Here is a 19296-nt window from a genome sequence, read left to right as displayed (position 1 = left end):
TAGGTTTAATTAGTGCTAAGTTCTAGGCGACTGATGCTCAGAGTCATTTGTGGACAGTCACTTCTACAGAGAAATTTTAGAAATCTATAAAAACCAGTTGGAGTGAATGATCCCCATACTAGCACAGACGTTTAGATGGCTTATCTTGTTTCGTGAATCGGGGCCTGAAGATGGTGCCAGTGAGGTATAGAAACTGGTAAATGTCGTGTGACTAGGGCCTCCCGTCGGGTAGACCGTTCGCCGGATGCAAGTCTTTCGATTTGACTCCACTTCGACCATTTGCGCGTCGATGGGGATGTGGTGGTGGTGGTGGTGGTGGTGGTGATTAGGACCACACACCACCTAGTCCCTGAGCAGAGAAAATCTCCAACCCAGCTGGAAATTGAACCCAGTCCCTTAGGACTGACAGTCTGTCGCGCTGACCACTCAGCTACCGGAGGCGGACACCGAAACTGGTAGTCAAACAAAATAAGTAATAAAATTACGGCCGTTCGGGATTCATTTTCTTCAAGTCTTCGACCAGCCGCAGTTCCATTGTATTTGCACATGATAAAAAAATAGAAATTATAATTTTGGGTTATAGCGGAATATGTAAGGATGGCAGAAGCGGTTGGAATAATCACCTATTTCGAAAGGTCGTGGCCTGTTGAGACGAAAGTGGCGCCATGCATCGGTATAGCGCACGTCTGGGTTGTGCGCCTGTAGCGCGTCATAGTGGTGACGTAGGGGCAGTGTGACGCGTGTGAGTGGGCGTCGCGATTGCTTGTGCATTGAACTCCCCCGTAAACGCGGCGGGCGCTAGAAATAGGCGAGCGGCAATTCCTGGCGCTATGCTACCTCCGCGCGGACAGAATTAGCCAGCGCCGGCGCGTCAGCATAGAATACATAGCATAGCACAGTGCGGCAGCCAGCAACAGTCGCTGCACCGCGCCCCTCCCGTGCCTTCGTAAACACGGCGCTGCACGTCTCCTAGCATTCCTCCTCCCCCTCCTCATGCAGAGTCCAAGAACGCTCTGTGGCGTCGCTGTGACCTCGTCCATACGACGTGCGGCGTGCGCAATGTAGCTGCTCGCTGTAATTACCCCACATTTTAGCACCGTCGTACGCTTAGGGAAGTGTTCTATGTGTCTAGACTCATTTTGATAAGCAGTCTATGTGGTAGCACCCATAAAATCCAGATCACTGGATCGGAAATCGAACGCCACTAGCAACCTACACTCTACCTCCCACTGGTTCCCTGCCGCGTTCTCTAATATCTGGGGGCAGAAGGCTCCGGATAATCGTTGAAATATTGGGGGGGAATTATAATTTAAGTGCAGCTACTCGCAGAGGTGCAGTGTGGGCTGTAATAATCATATGGCAGCAAAACTTAGTAAATTTTGTAATACGGAACAGATTTACAGTGGAAAAGAAAAATTAGTACCGATTTTGGCCACCAGGTGCAAATCTGGCGCTGTGAACGCAAGAAAGACAAATAGAAACGCTTCCCTGTGTAATGGATGAGGAATGGAGCATGGGCGGATAAGGTCAAACGTGTGACAAAGGCGGGGTGTTGATTTTATTATTAACTACTGCTTACACAATTTGTTTAAAATGAGCGCCGAAGGCATCGACGAGATACTGCATCCACAAAACGACATGCTTAACAGTTACTCACAGCAGTTTCGGTGGAAGTGGAAAATGGATTCAGTAGTATCTGGATATGTAATCCATCCGACATAAAATCATATAAAATGCAAAGTGGACCTAGTCAAAAGAAAAGAAACCGCCAGCGTATCATCAAGAAGGTACAAGAAAGCGACGGAAAAATTCCAACAATCGCATTTTACATTGAGCCGCCCAGCTGCCTCCGCCCTAGTTCTACAAAATAGGACCACGCTTACTATAGAAGAGAGGTATCAGCCGCCAACAGCAGAATGTGGTTTTGGCGTGCGCAAAAGACGCAAACACCGCGTATAGTGCGGCAAGAGTGAAGTTAGGAGTGTTATGTTTGAAGGGGGGGGGGGGGGGGGCCTTATTAATGTCCTTCTTTTTTCGTAGGTGACTCTCCCTTTGTTATTCTGTAGGTTATATTTTCTTTATTTTAATTACTACAAATAAGTCTTTGCCTCTAGTTTGCAATGCTTACCACTGCCCCTCGTCCTGATGCCTTGATGTTTGGGTTGTTAACCTTGTATGCATACGATATGCATGCATTTTATACTTCAGCTATTTTACTCCATATGGCAGTTTTAATGACATGTTTTGACTCGCTATTTTTCATGTCATTATTTTACCTATTTATTCTGTTTTATATAGGGGTACTTTAATGGACTTTTGGTTTCATGTGGTTGCGATGCTTTGCATGTATGCGTCTTAAGTTAATAGTTTTACGCAGTGTTTGTATTTCGTAAATGTTCATACGCCGGCCGTGCGTGCCACCTGGGTACCTCTTTGCCCACTGTACGTACCGTCTTGATGACATATAGGAGGTTTTGTTTTCTTTTGACCACGTCCACTTAGCATTTTGTGTGTTTTTATGACGGATGGATTACATATCCAGCTACTGTCGCGTCCATTTTCCATCTTATACGGCTTTATGACGGATGGCTTACATATCTAGCTATTTTACACAACATGATTTTGAAAAGCTTGTGTTATTCCAAATAACGATGCGCGTCCGAAGGAATATTGCGTTGTTTTTCTGCTGAACAGCACAGGTACTGCAATGTCTCCCGTGTATGGGAATATACGGGTACAGGTTGCAGACACGACATGTGGAAGTTTGTCTGGCCGTGAGTCGTGTAGGGATAGCCTAATCGTAAGGCGAACGCTCGCAATAAGCCGGAACTCCAGGGACGACCGGAGTGGCCGCGCTGTTCTAGGCGCTACAGTCTGGAACCGAGCGACCGCTGCGGTCGCAGGTTCGAATCCTGCCTCAGGTTCGAATCCTGCCTCGGGCATAGATGTGTGTGATGTCCTTAGGTTAGTTAGGTTTAATTAGTTTTAAGTTCTAGGCGACTGATGACCTCAGAAGTTAAGTCTCACAGTGCTCAGAGTCATTTGAACCAACCGGAACTCCGGATTCGAGTGCCGGTCCGGCACGAATTTTCATTGTCATTCCGTTATATAGCTGATGGTTGTCCATATTCAAATGCGAATATATTTCATGTACTTTTACGTAAGCTACTAATACTTTCAGTTCATTTTACCGGCGCTGCCGTCGAACGTAGGACCATGTCCCTTTCTCTATTTGTTTTTATTTATTGTTTTCTTGCTTTTGTAGACATCTAATGATGCTCCAGAAAGGTGAAACGTGTCATTGATATTAAATAACTTCGAAAACAAAACTGTTTTTATTCTGAAACTCCTAAAATGGCTCACTCACGACTTTCCGCGCGATCTTCGGACGTAAGCAGCAGTGCAGCACAGACAGTGTTTTTCAAGAATTTGTCGTTATTCTTTTCCGTTCTCGTACTTACGTGACCGGCTAATGTGACAGCTTCTCACCAAAGGATCAGTAAATCATTTGCAAGTTGTCCCTTGTATCCTCTGTGCTCAGGGGAATATTAAAGTGGAAATGCCAGTGATACCCGACAGAGAGGCCGCAGCATTAAGCAGGAGGAGCGGAGACGCACGTGTTCATAGAAAGCGACGAGAGAGGAGAAGGACGGTGTGTGTGTGTGTGTGTGTGTGTGTGTGTGTCTCTTCTTCCCTTCCGCTTGTGTTGGCTCCCTGGGTTGAGTTGCTGCGTCATCGCCGGACGCTAATTAATAGGGGACCACTGATAGGACACGCAGGAGCTGTTGTGGCCTCTACAAGGACGGGGCCGCATCCCCATGTAGCACCACCCACTCTATGCTCTAAATCTGGCAGCGCGCTTCTGAAATCTCTCGTCACGTTGCGGCATTTCCTGTACGGTGCTTTTGTGTTGTACTGGGGCAGCTAGGCCTCTACCATTAACATGCAGCTGAAAATGTTACGTTACCTCTTTGGACCACCGTGACTAGTTTTCGATCGTACCGGTGTAAATGGGTTGGGTTGTTTTGGGGAAGGAGACCAAACTCCGAGGTCATCGGTCTCATCGTATTAGGGAAGGATGGGTAAGGAAGTCGGCCGTGCCCTTTTCAAAGGAACCATCACGGCATTTCCCTGAAGAGATTTATGGAAATCACGGAAAACCTAAATCAGGATGGCCGGACGCGGGATTGAACCGTCGTGCTCCCGGTGTAAATGATTCCAGACTATTTTGATGAACACTGCTTACGCGGTTTTAAAAGCACCACAACAGAAGCCCCCTAAATAGGAAGCTTACAAGAAATTCTTATCTGACGGCACTTTGCGTAATTAAGACAGAAGACAACGAGAAACTGTGCAGAGGCGATTTAACATTTACGTTCAAAAGTGAGAATGACATGCACGGATGAGAGGACCTACAGATCGATTAAAACTACTTGATAGACGACATATCACGCGTTGTAACTGGTATCTTCCAATGAGAAAGCTCAACGTCACACTCGAACAGTTCGCCGTTGCCAAACTGCCACAACAGATGATCGGTTCACTTGGCAATTCCTCGTCCAGCTTTTTTTTTCTTCATGTGCTTGGATCCCGAATGCAAAATAGGAGTCAATTTGAGTTTGCTTTTGGTGCATGTTAAGCCACATACCGCTGCATACGAAATGGAGCTAACATACTAGATTTTTCTGTAAACTTGACAACGAAGTCTATACCTGTATCGAGAAAATGGGTTGTATTTAGTGCACTGACTTCCGATCGTTTGTGCAAACGATAGTGTGAACGTGTTCATCACATCCGTCATATCGTATAAACGGTACGATGTACCAAAAAGAGTTTGGCAAATGACACCACGTAAAGTGGAGAGTATTTAGCCACATAGTTAACATGCGAAACATTCTTATCCACCGCGACATACGGGTGACTACAGAATTTTTCAATGAATTAAAGTAATTTTCTTAATTACCATCGATAGCTGATGAAATGAGAATTAGTATGGTTTGTAACAACACAAATGAAGAACTCGCGCTTTTGTTTTTATATCGCGCATGAACTTTTCATAAGCTGTTGTCCTTATTTGTCGTCACCTGTTTGTTTAATAAAGACTGTTTCAGGGTGCTATCGCAGTTGCAACTGCATTAGCGTGGTGAAACTGTGTAAACCCCGCCGTCTTTTGACAAGACAGGCAAAGAAGGTGTACGAGATAGGCGAAAACAAATCGCTCCCTCTGTTGAAATTTCAGCGCAATCGTGTACCTGCTAATAATCGATATACTTGTCAAACTATTGGTTATATTGGCGTGCTATACCTTATTTCTGCCTGATGTGCGTTTGTGTGAGGGGGTTCAGTCGCAGAACCACACCTCCGCTACCACACTGTCTCGTCCGCAAGGGAGGCCCCCCCCCCTCCCCGCGGAGAGCACCATCCCTACACTATCGTTGTCTACACCCCGACGACGCCGTCTACGCTGCTACGGGCAAAATATTGTAACACTGTAAGCACTGTGTCAGCCATTGAACTCTTTCTAGGCCAGGTGGTGCAATGTGCCGATCACCATTCCCCTCCACTACGACTGAGTGCGTGCTTCCCTTTTTACGTGATACATTGTTGATTCAGCTTTATATTATAGGTAAGATATTGACTTACGTGCGTTCAGAAGGAATGATGAATTCAACGTTCTGAGTTATATTGTGCAGAAGACGACTATTTCATGAATAACTCTGAGTTCAAAATATGTACTACCAAGCATCAACGTTGCTCCAGAAATACCTTCAGGTCGGTGTTCATCAGACGAAGTTGCAGAGTGTAGTGGTGACAATCCAGATTGCATGTCAGCTGCATCTCAAAGCAGGGTGAGAAGGGTTATGATAAGCTGTACAAGTGACGACCGCTTTTGTCTTTGCTGGTTAACAATTTCAGGTCTGGCTTCCAAGACAATCACGCTGCATGAAGTGTCACGCGTGGCAGGTTCTTCTTCTATTTTAAGAATATGTCTTGCATCAAGTAGCGCCACCACAGTTTTCGGAAATCTCTTTTGTAAAAAAAAAATCGTGATGTCTGTTAATGTTCTTATTCTAATGTAATTGTGTAACGTTTCACCGATTTTTTATAGCCGGCCGCGGTGGTCTCGCGGTTCTAGGCGCGCAGTCCGGAACCGCGCGACTGCTACGGTCGCAGGTTCGAATCCTGCCTCGGGCATGGATGTGTGTGATGTCCTAGGTTTAAGTAGTTCTAAGTTCCAGGGGACTGATGACCACAGCTGTTAAGTCCCATAGTGCTCAGAGCCATTTGAACCATTTGAACCATTTTTTATAAAATTGTTCAAGAAATAAAATACTTGTGTGATAAGGGTCAAAATTTGTCATATTTATGTGCCTGAAACAGTTAACAGGTTTATGAAAAGGGTAGTTGCTACTCACCATATAGCGGAGATGCTGAGCCGCAGATAGGCACAATAAAAAGACAGTCGGAAAATTTTGGCCAACAAGGCCTTAGTCGGAGATAGAACTTGTGTGTGTGTGTGTGTGTGTGTGTGTGTGTGTGTGTTCGTTCCAGAAGTACCTCCGACGCAACGAAGGCTCATTATCTGATAGTCTTTTTTGTTGTGCCTATCTGTTGCTCAGCGTCTCCGCTATATGGTGAGTAGCAGCTATCATTTTAATAATATTGTTACACTCAATCCTGGCTTTCCCACTGTAGAGTTAACACTTTTGTGTGTTGGTGTGCCGCAGGTTCGGGGTGAAGCCGTGCACGGGCCGCGTGTCGCTCTCGGACGTGCGCATGCCGCTCATCTGGCGCGACACGGACCACTTCAAGAACAAGGGCGACTACAGACGCTTCGCCGTCTTCTGCCTGGCGCGCATCGGCACCGAGATCTACGACACCACGCTGCTCTGCCCCGTCGACCGATCGCTCACCGACCTCACCTTCCCCGACGTGCTCGTCTTGTTAGTACCCCCACTCTTCCTTTCTCTTTCTGTCACACACACACACACACACACACACACGCCAAACTGCTCTAGCTTTCGTAGCAAGCAAACAATAGACATACGATGTTTACATCCCATTGATAATCCTACACTTGTAGAAAATACCGTACATGCAATGAGCCCTGGAAGTTATTACCAAGAGAGCTGGCACAGTGGTAAGTACTACACTCGTATCCAGGAGGCTACCAGGTGAAATTTCTCCACTAGCCATGCAGATGTAGGTTTTTCACTTCAAGCAAATGCCCAGGTAGTGCACATTTCCTTCCACGTAGTTCCCGAGTCCAAAATCTTGTGCTCCATCTCTAGTGATATCCTCGTTGACACAGTGATAAATCCTTACTTCTTTCCTTCTTTCAGTAAATCCCCCCCCCCCCCCCCCCCCACACACACACACACATGAAGTCCGGGAACACTTTCAATTATTTATTGCACAAGAACAAAACATTGTACAGATATCATACATATGTCATTTTGAAGAGAAACCCTGAAAGTTTTTTTGCATGTGTACTGTCACAGCGTAGTTTTGTAATTTGCCGATAGTCAACGCTAGTCGCAAACATGGCGAGTTCAGGTGCGGAGCAAGCTTTCTGTGTGTTTGAGTTCGACAAAAACAAGTGTGCTACAGCTGTTCAATGGATGTTTAGAACCAAGTACGGTAAGAAGCCACTAACAATTAGGGCCATTTACCCCTGGCACAAAAAATTCGTTATGATGGGTTGCTTGTGCATGGCAAAGAGAAGCGGACGTCCCAATGTGAATGAAGTGAATGTGGTGCGCGTATTGAGAGACATTCATAAGGAGTCCAAAGAAATCAGTGTTTTATGCATATTGAATGTTGGTAAAAAAAAATTTCAGAGTTCCTCTTCAAAATGCATTATGTATGACATCTGAACAGTGTTTAGTTCTTGTGCAATAAATAACTGAAAGTGTTCCCAGACTTTATGTACACAATGTATATGCACATACACTACTGAGAAGATAAAAAACTACACCCTTTCTTTGGTTTCAATCCACCCAAGATTTATTATTTCAATAGTGCATATGTTGTTGTTGTGGTCTTCAGTCCTGAGACTGGTTTGATGCAGCTCTCCATGCTACTCTATCCTGTGCAAGCTTCTTCATCTCCCAGTACCTACTGCAACCTACATCCCTCTGAATCTGCTTAGTGTATTCATCCCTTGGTCTCCCTCTACGATGTTTACCCTCCACGCTGCCCTCCAATGCTAAATTTGTGATCCCTTGATGCCTCAGAACATGTCCTACCAACCGGTCCCTTCTTCTCGTCAAGTTGTGCCACAAACTCCTCTTCTCCCCAATTCTATTCAATACCTCCTCATTAGTTATGTGATCTACCCATCTAATCTTCAGCATTCTTCTGTAGCACCACATTTCAAAAGCTTCTATTCTCCTCCTGTCCGAACTATTTATCGTCCATGTTTCACTTCCATACATTGCTACACTCCATACAAATAATTTCAGAAACGACTTCCTGACACTTAAATCTATACTCGATGTTAACAAATTTTTCTTCTTCAGAAACGATTTCCTTGCCATTGCCAGTCTACATTTTATATCCTCTCTACTTCGACCATCATCAGTTATTTTACTCCCTAAATAGCAAAACTCCTTTACTACTTTAAGTGTCTCATTACCTAATCTAATTCCCTCAGCATCACTCGATTTAATTTGACTACATTCCGTTATCCTCATTTTGCTTTTGTTGATGTTCATCTTATATCCTCCTTTCAAGACACTGTCCATTCCATTCAACTGCTCTTCCAAGTCCTTTGCTGTCTCTGACAGAATTACAATGTCATCGGCGAACCTCAAAGTTTTTATTTCTTCTCCGTGGATTTTAATACCTACTCCGAATTTTTCTTTAGTTTCCTTTACTGCTTGCTCAATATACAGATTGAATAACATCGGGGAGAGGCTACAACCCTGTCTCACTCCTTTCCCAACCACTGCTTCCCTTTCATGCCCTTCGACTCTTATAACTGCCATCTGGTTCCTGTACAAATTGTAAATAGCCTTTCGCTCCCTGTATTTTACCCCTGCCACCTTCAGAATTTAGTGCATATGGAATACATTAAATGACCATTCTCCAATGGAAGTATTGCATTGTCAGAAGAAAATGTATGTTCCTTGTTTCTCACAGATGCAGTTCTGTTGCGGTACAGGTAACAGGTTGATCGGAGTTTGGCGCGGCAACTGGAAATGTATGCTAGAGCTTGAAGTTCATGGGACAGTAAGATTCATGTATACTAAACCTCTAAGTTGCACACAGATTTGCCACGAAATTCTGATGATGTAGGGAACAAATATAGTGTCCCAGTGTCCCGTCCAATGGTAGTGGATTGTACCCACCCCTGGACCGACACCACAGAGATATGGGTATTGCTAAATGGGAAGTCCAGGTCTAGCACTGTGCAATTTCCAGATTTTTTTTCCACAAGACGAAAGAACATCTGGGACAAATGAAATTTTCCGACAATCGGAATACACACAGTGGTTCTCGAATGGCTACATGACCGAGGATCTGGTTTCTGTCATTGAGGAACTGATCGAACCTTCCCATTGTTGTTTACAGAGAGATCTGGTAACTCCGTTGGAAAACTGCATCATGTACACTGTCGGGAAAAAAATAGTACAGCCTTTTAGAGGTACCCAATTCATTCAGGACTTGTTGTTGCAACACTCCATGTAGAGTATTTGAAATGATTACATTTGCACATCAACAGCACAAGCCATTCTGTGGTATCAGGTATTGGCCCATGCTGAAACCCTCATATCAGTTCACAGTGCTGGAGTTGAATCTCACATGCAGTCTATTGTACACATGATGAATACGGTTCTGGGATAAGTTATGCTTTGCCTCCTCGACCTTTACACGTAGTTCAGTTAGAGTTGTTTGTTGAAAAGTCACACGAGTCACTGCTCCGACCATAATATCCCATGCGTCCTCAACTGGAGGCAAGCCCGGAGATCATGCTGACCAAGTAAGTTGCTGCGTGTGTTGCAGAGCATGTTGAGTTTCACGTGCAGTGTGGAGGCGAGCATTATTGTGTTGGAACAGTACATCATCTTCCTAATGTAAGAATGTATAGAGCGCTGTTTAGTGTCCCCTCCAGAAACACCAAAGAGGAATGATAATTGTAGCTTATTGCTCCCCAGATCACAAGGCCAGGGGTGGGGCTGGTGTGTCTTAGATGAATGCACTCAGTGTTCATCATTTCCACATTGTATGCACAAATGACTATCACTTGCATGCAGGCAGAATCTGCTCTCATCGCTGAAGACCATGGCATGCCATTCCATCTTCCAAGCACTAGTCGAGCTGTCTACGTCGGTGCTATGGTTGCTCTTATCATTTGTCACTACTGGCCTTAAAATACACGTCTGTGCTGTGTGGACGTCCATAACCTCATCTACAGATATGAGAATGTTCAGGTGACCACGGATAACTGCATCATTCCACAACTGAAGCATCACATCCAACTTGGATGGCAATTCTCTGAAAGGACCATCCTACTATTCAGACAGCCACAATCTGAATCCTTTCAAACTTGCTCAGTTGGCTGTAGGAAGTACAGGTACATTTCCTTGGCGTGGTTGCCTGCTTGCTTGACACATTTGCACTGCACTGCGCCCTCTAACTGTGAGAATTTCCTATTAAAGGATAGACGGAGATGACACTCTGGTAGCTATGCCACAGTGCTATCTGTTGGTGGAAATTGTTATCAATAAATCTACTATCCACTAGGCAGCATATGCTATCATTGGAACAAAATTGATTTCATGTTTCCAGATGTACTAATTTTTTTTCTGGCCGTGTTATTATTCTCATTTCCACCTCACGAGCTGACAGTACAATAAATTCTGAAGATCCTTGATTGTGTTCCAGTAAATGCTCTAATACTGGAACTGGATTTCATTAATTCACATCTGGGCAGACCACATGGACAACACTACTGTTTCATGAATTGCATCCTGTATTATAGGGACAGGAAGGAAAGAAAATTAGGGTTTAACATCTGACGACATAAAGATCATCAGAGATGGGCCAAAACTCACATTGCTTCAAGGATGGTGAAGAAAATCATCCTTGTCCCTCGAAAGGAACCATATCGCCTGAAGTGACTTAGGGAAATCACGGGAAACCTAAAACTGTATGGCCGGATGTGCATTTGCACTGTCTCCTTTCTGAATGCGAGTCCAGTGTGCTAACCACTGTACTACATCACTCAGTTTTTAGGGACAGGTTTCATAATTAAGTACCTGATAATTTAGTGTGCAGGTCACAAACTAAAGCAGTAAAAGGAAGATTTCGCTGTGACATCAGACTACGTCATTCTACACAACTTCTTTGTACACCTGTTAGGTACTAGTGCCCTATCCTGGTGCATGCTCACACTAACAAAATTTGGTGTGTATTTTGATTTTCTAATGGCACACCTATCTATAATTCTTTCATTTATGTCTCTTCGTAACTGAAAGTGCAGAATCCTGTAAACATCTGCAATACACGGAGTTCTATGTTTGAATAATACACACACTGTGGAAGTCGCACTTTCTACAGTTGTGCACAAGTATGTACATTGTGACCAGTTTTTAAGACTTCTACATTGCAGCTAATATTATCTCTTGACTTTCAGAGCAGTTATGGTTTATTTGTTTGACAACTATGAGATCATTTCATTAACTGAACAGACTTCTGTTATCTGTTTCTTTCTCTTTGATATCTCTGGAGGTGATTTTGCCTTCTACTTTCCTGAACATTACCACTTTCTGTTAATGTGTGTGGAACCCAGACCTCAAAAATTTCTTAAATATGTACTTGCAGTTGGTTCCTGCAATGCATAATGGTCTACTAAAGGTGCTACAGTAATTTAATTTGCAGTGACATGTAATTTTTCTTTAATGATGTAAATTCCCTTACTTTTTCATGAAATACGAAAACAAATTGAATTCTTAACTTTAGAGTTCAATTTTACATCTGTAAAAAGTTTCACACACTATTTTTTTCTTTAATCCACATACACATTTACATACCTGGATGAAGTTAAAATTTCTTAGAAGTGATTCACTGATGACATACTCTCAAAATGAAATGGCGCAGTTCACTATTTCCCATACCCTGCCCATCCACATGTAATATCATAGTGTCATGTATAAATATTGTATGATTTTAATAAGTTCAGTCTACAACAATGTTTGGGCATTATGTACAGTGTAACCAATTGCATGCGGTTCAGAATTAATCAGTTAATGAACAGCCAAATGTGAAGTAAAATCAAATATGTACTTGATAATGAAGTATGCAATAAATATGAACCTTGTATATTTATTGTTTCAGTAACAATATTCCAGCGGACTTTGAGTTCAAACTTGAGGTATACTCTCACATCCTGCAGGATGATCTTACAATGGCGAGCACGCCACGAAAAATCAAGAAAACTATTCACAGTTCCATCAGCCGCACTGTTGGCAAAAAATTGGCAGCAACGCTTAGAGATGAATTAAACTCTGGAAAAATGTAAGTCTGTACATAAACATAATCTTGCGTTTATTATTCCAGAGCATTATTGTTGTTAATCAGTTAGGATAGTTTGCAAATTAGTTTTGACACACTGGCTGAGTAAATTCTGGGAAATGCATTAAGTGTCTGCAATGAAATAGTACGACACTTCAGAGGCTTACTCGCAACAAAATGATCCTAAGTTACTTTGTTGCATATGGATGTTGTAGTGTGTAATGCGTCACGACATAAAGTAGTATCAGAACTATTTTTACATGTTATCTTCTGTAACAAATAAAATCCGGAATTAACAATAAAGGATTTTCTATATAATGTAGACATTGAAACTAGACTTAAGTAAACTGTTTTCACCTTTTTTTATGTAACATGTTCCTCAAATTTGGAATTAGCAAGAATTATTTCTAGCTTTAATAGATCACACATTATGCATGTTTGATAACTGTATTTTCATTGCAGTCGCTGAGACTTAAGTATTATCTGTTAATGTTTAATCCTTATGTCTGATGTGTGTTTCTTCATAGCTAAAGGAAAGAGTGATTTTTTTATAAAACTCTTCACCCACGGAAAAAAATATTCATTCAGTTAAGTATGTCATAAATTATTGCATACTTTTTGGCCATTCTGGGTAGTGATGTGCTATGAATTTTATCATCATATTAACCTAACCATTATAGTGGAATCATCTTACAAATATTACAGTAGTATCAAGGGAACCAACGAACTGCCACATGGGTAGTTTTACAGTCACAAAAATACATGCTGTTAGCATTATATAATTGTCTGTTTATGATTGTGATAATTTATGTTGGATTATAGGATGTGTCATTGAGTACTGTGGTGCGCTGTGTTTCTTACTCGTTAATGCTTCATTGCTGTCGCTGTCCAGTGAACATATTAATTCCGTTGACAGACACATTTTACGTTCATGAGTAATAAAATTCTGTCATCAATTTGACAGAAGGAAACCTAGGAAAGGAATTTGCAGATCTGAAAGATCAAGATTTGACAGTATCTAAAAATTTGGTTGTTTGTCAGTCTTGCTCCAGTTAACATTTATGGACCTGACATTCCTCTGTGGTCATAAATATTTTTGGTCTCCGGTTTGTTACTCCTGTAAATCTTCATTTAAATAATGTGATATTAATAGCCTGTTATTACTACTATCTTATAAATTTCAAATTTAATAAAATGCTGGTTAATTAATGATTGTGCATGTCGCATGATTTCAGTAACACCTGCTGTCTTTTTTTTTTTACAGTGGTCCAACATTTGAGCTTATGGCTACTGCCAGGTTAACCCTGGATGAAGTCCATGACAGTATTCATACCCATGACATGAAAGTAGAAAATCTGGGTAAGAGAGATATTTATATATTTTCTAGATTTTGTGTTGTAACATGACATTTATCAATAAGATTTTCCCTGCCATAGCAATACATGCACAATAACCAAGGATTATTTCATAAAGACAACAAGGTTTAGGAGAAAAAAGATAAATAGATTGTTCCCAATTGTAGCTAAAGAATGAATATTTTGGTAAATTATTCATCTCATACATTAAATCTATCTGAGTTCATTGGGAGAGGGTGTATTTTGGTTAAAATTAATTTGAGCCTGGATTAAATGTAAATTTAGTCCTCATAGAAAACCCATGCATGTTTGAATTGTGTGGTTCTAAGTGATTTGAATTGTGTTCAACAGAAAAGTATCATCTCCCATTTTCCAGAGAATCGCAGTCATCAGCTGCCCCTCTTCGGACATTTCTGCTGTCGACTTGCCGCTCAGCCAGACTGTGTCTCCCGAGAAAGCTATTCAGGAGAATTCAGCATTCGGGAGAAGGGGCAATGGATGCCAGTGTGGGGACAGCTGCAAGCCTTTAGACTGGACATGTGGTCTCATCGTACTGACTGGGAGCAGAATCAGGAGCCTCTACGCTCCATTACTGTTGACAGGGTTAGCAAAAAATTTTGTTCTCCCTCCCTCCCTCTCTCCCTCCCTCCCCCCCTCCCTCCCTCAACATTTATTTATGGAAAGCGCACACGCGTCATTGCCTTTACTAGTTACTTGTGATGGTTATGGGATATAAGAAGAGCAGGTAGAGAGATGTCAATGATATACATTTCGAAACTATACTTGTTATACCTGGGTCATTTGCTAATCTTGTCATGTCATTACTGCCTACTTCTCTCCTTCTCTCTGCAAAAGAACTTTAGTGTTAAAAATGAAGTGTATTACATGCAGTTTGCTGTGCAGTGTTCATTCTGCTTAATAGTTCATCAGAGAATGGACTTGACTCGCATCTGCTAGAAAGAATAGCATGAAAATGTCTACTTTTGGTGTGGAATATTAATTTCTAGAAATATCGGGTTTCAAAAACATTTGCATAGCCACGAACAAAATCATGGACAGACAGAAATGATAGTTGCAACTTCCTCATCTTCACTACCATTTTGTTGTGATGCAGAATTTTTGTTTGTAGAATCAGTAAAATGATTTTCACTAACCACATGTAAGCTTAACTGTAGTTATCTATGTAGACAAAATTATTTTGACTGTTAACCTGATTGTGTGTAACCTTAATATGTCATATAGGAAACAATTATTCAACCAAGCAAAACTGCATCAAAGGAAATTACAGTTTCCAACTTATGTGATGGCAAGGATGAATTAATGATTATTCGCACCAAGAACACTGATGATCAACAGAACTGGATAAGACACCTAGTGCAGCATACAAAAGATCACAGAAGGTAATTAAAAAAATTAAAACTAAAGTATACTTGTGCATAAGAAGGTTCAGTTAATTGAAATCACTTGCTAATTTTTTCACATTAAACAATGTGCAGGTGGAGGCATGCAGCAGAAAAATTAATGGAAATTCCATCTCCCGGCTCAACAAGACATTCCTTTGCGAGGCAGCTCCGTCAGGGATCACTGTATGATGAGACACCACTTATTGGTGAGTGAATCTTGATGTGTATCAACTTATTGAGTGGATAGTGAAATATAAAAACCAGAGACCATTTACAATGCAAAAGAAGATTGTTTAACATTGAGGGCATAAATGTTGCTACTTAATTTCAACTAAACTACTGCCAATGTAATAGGGAACTTTACATTATGTATGCAGCTGACCTTGTAAAGCACTGTAAGGCTGAAGTGAAAGGAGGATATGGGCCTGGATGCAACATAGATTGTGGTAGTGTCTCAAACTGTATACAGTAATCGTACTCAGCCTTCTACTCTTTCATTACAGAAGTGTTCTTTAATGTGCTCTTTTTATCTGTAGATTTATTCACTAGCATTTTTTAATGATTCCAAAATTTGCTGAAAGTTCTTACATGTATCATCTTTGTGCTGTGTTATTCAGCTATCTAAAAAAGTCACTTCAAAACCAAATCAGTCTAAGAGTGAAATATTTTTGTGTATGTGTACTGGATTTATTAGAATTGTATAATAAGACAAGCATTTATATTCCTTAAAACAAAAATGGGTAGCTGTTCAACACTTAACAGTATTCTCAACAAAATAATGTCAGAGTTCAGTGTTACATTATCTTCTCCAACATGGTTTGTTCTGATGTAGCTCTCAGTGCAAAACGTGTATTCTGCTGGTGTCATTACTCCCCAGGTGAGGTTGTTTGCATCAACTGGTTGCTGTCACATTATTTTGTTTTCTGAACAAAAATAATGTCCCCAAAGCAAGGAAATTCTCCACTATATTTTATTATTACAAGATGGTATGCATGGTTAGCAAATGTTGTGTATATATAGGACATTCAGGTGATTGTTGTGTGACTGTAATTGACTTGCCATGCAAACTACTCCTGACTTTTCATATGACCATTGTGTATGGATGGGATGGGGATGAAGCATTAGTGCACAGCTTTGCAGTGACTTCATTTTTCCAGTAGTTAGGTCTTAAAAGCCATCGTGTTTTATTACTTGTCTGTTTCTCACTCTTTTCAAATTACTTTTCCTTTACCTGCATGGGTGACCTGTAACTTTCTTGTTTGATGACCACCTTTAGTTCTATGCCTCCACTTTGACAGTGTAGCATTTTTGATGGAAGTGATGACTTTCTTCATCCCATTCACAGCTAGCTTATTGGAACCTCAGATGTACTAGCACAGTAGTTTCCACACTAACACCATACCTACTACTGTTTTGGTACTTCATATAAGCAAAAAGTAATATTTGAAGTATCTCTTGAAACAGCTGCCTGCATTTCATATGATCTACAGTTCTGTTACAAACTTTCATTCAAGCACTAAACATAAAAATCAACTGATCATAACGTAGAGAACTGTAATGTAAGTCTTCCAGATACAGCACACAGTACGAACATAACAAAGTCTTCCAAATCTAGTGCAGTATGTGGCTACCTAGTCATTCATAATTTTTGTATTACATAGACAAAGTGATTTTCTATTTTTCTGGATAGTTCGTACCACTACTGTCATTCTCTGATTAAAGTAATCTTGTGATTGGCAGTTAAAAAACATAACACTGGGAGAAATCTGTTAACCAAGCACTAATCATTTTGGCCAAATCTCATATGTTGTAAATCTTATTTCAAAAGTTATGATGGTAAAAATTGTGAAAACATTGAACCTAAAGCTGTTGGTATCAACAGAACTCAATAACACTTTGTCTGCAGTTTCTGTCCATGCAGTAGGGATAAAATCTTAACAAGTGTTTCATATTAATATATAATTTAACTATCAGTCTCTTTAACACAGTGATTACATAGCATAGTAGAGTGATTACAGAACAGAAAAACCACATGTGTGGACTGTTGTTGGCTGCTGTGTTCCTGACTGGCCAGCTACGTAATTGTTTTGCTCCATTTATTCATTTACTTTTTGACACACTCTTGCATTTGCTCAGCACTGGATGTTTGAGCGTTTTTGGATTCCTTTTGATAGGGGCTTTCCTCCAGTTTGCATTTTATGTAGTTCTGGGTATATATAGAAGTTATATGAGATGACATCTTTCATCATTTTGCAATTTTTAATTTAATGCTGACGTTCACTTATATTCCAGCACATATTTCTGTTGTCTCACTTTGGGTCCTAGAATTGCTCTGCGAGCTCTTTGCAATCACACTTGAATCAATGTCCTAGATAAATAAGTTTCCATGCTACACTAATTTATAACTTAACAAAAAGCTAATTCATAAAATACGCTCATAAGCACCTACACTGATCTGCCATGATGTCACAGGCTAAATGTATACTGCAAGACAAATATGTACAGACACGATCTATCCATTCCTGGCTCAACCACTGTTTACACATTATCATTCTCATAGTTATTGGCATTTAAACTCTGATTTTATTTTGCCACAGAAGAAAGGCCGACTGATGAACAAATAGCTGTTATTGTGTCAGACTGCCGAATGTGATCTCCCAATGTTGATTTCTCCTGCTTTCAGTTGCCCATCACAAGGTTATTAAAATTATTAGGGAGAACAGAAATGACACATCCAAGAGTGCCATGTGTATGTAAATAAAACTGCTCATTATATATATATATATATATATATATATATATATATATATATATATATATATAAAAAAAATCTCGTGTGTGTGTGTGTGTGTGTGTTTTTTTTTTTTTTTTTTTTTTTTTTTTTTTGAAAGTTGAAATAAATGAATCTGATGACACTAGAAATTTTGCTTGTTTCTAATTTTTTTTGTATAGTACAATGAGTTATATTCAACACTGTCCAGAATTACACAATTTACAAAAGATGCAGTTCTGTACCAGTGTTTAGTCCTTCTGGCACAAGATTAACCAAAAGTCACTATTTTGCTGTCAATGTATCTTCAAGCAAAATAATGGTGTCACGGGATTTGTCCTTCTGTGTGTTACAAGCATGGCCTCTCATCCTTTATTAACAAACTGGCATGAAGTATTAACTATGAAATATACCGTGTGTGAAGTATACATATTGTATGTTAATTCATTTAGTAGCTTTACCTCATCCCTATTAACAAGACTTTTGCTCTTAAAATTTGATTAACCCTTTTGCCTTTCTGCTAACCTTAGGTTAACTGGTCATCGTGGAAATCATTGGTAAGCAGTAAAGTAACGCTGCCTTCGTTTGCTTTTTTTGACTAGCAGACCACATATTTTATTCTAAAAGAAATCAAATATTGCAACAGCATGTAATCACTGCATAAAAGCACAAGCTTAATTATAATAGTATATTTTCTAGATTTGTCTGTCTTTTAAACTTGTTTCTTCTTTATATGGTGCTGTGTTAGTATTAGAAAAGCTGAAATAATGCTTTGCCAGCTTGAAAACAAATGTTTGGGACATTTATTGTTTTTAATTCTTTTTTTAATCAGTGCTTCCCAAAAAAGAGATGTTTTTCTCTTGAGGTTTTGTTCATTCTCTGTTTAATAATTGTCTAGTTCTTTTCATTAGTTATGTAAGTTACATATAATTGTTTAAGTTATGTAGAATTCAAAGTAAATATTTTTGAAAGATATGGTATATTTACTATGTTTATTACAGTAAAGGTGGAAAGAAGCAATGGTCTGAGAAAAACACAAGTGGCTTAAAGAATTATCAACTGTTTTCTCTACCGAGACACAAATGTTAAATGGAAACAAAGCTCGTATAACTTTCAGTTGAAAGACTTCCAAGTGAAACATGTTACGTATCTGACTGCTCTCAAGATTCAGTATTGGCCCATGTTCTTATTGAACTTTTATATTATAAGGAGCATTCAAATGAAAAGGCACAAAATGTCATAACAACAA

The 19296-nt window shown here is 40.4% G+C and overlaps 1 protein-coding gene across 2 annotated transcripts in view; it reads left to right on the top strand.

The window, feature by feature from the left end:
* The window catches only part of LOC124789966 (rhotekin-like), a 1049079-nt gene that overhangs the window by 1017789 nt on the left and 11994 nt on the right, over positions 1-19296 (top strand). For both annotated transcript variants that reach the window (XM_047257504.1, XM_047257512.1), the window contains 6 exons: positions 6729-6944; positions 12343-12522; positions 13784-13878; positions 14251-14477; positions 15117-15274; positions 15371-15483. In XM_047257504.1, coding sequence (XP_047113460.1) covers positions 6729-6944; positions 12343-12522; positions 13784-13878; positions 14251-14477; positions 15117-15274; positions 15371-15483 — 989 coding nt within the window. The remainder of the gene's footprint in view (positions 1-6728; positions 6945-12342; positions 12523-13783; positions 13879-14250; positions 14478-15116; positions 15275-15370; positions 15484-19296) is intronic.

The sequence above is a fragment of the Schistocerca piceifrons genome, chromosome 1 (assembly GCF_021461385.2).
Source record: "Schistocerca piceifrons isolate TAMUIC-IGC-003096 chromosome 1, iqSchPice1.1, whole genome shotgun sequence".
In the NCBI taxonomy this organism is placed as follows: Eukaryota; Metazoa; Arthropoda; class Insecta; order Orthoptera; family Acrididae; genus Schistocerca; species Schistocerca piceifrons.
This window is presented reverse-complemented; position numbering and strand designations above follow the sequence as displayed.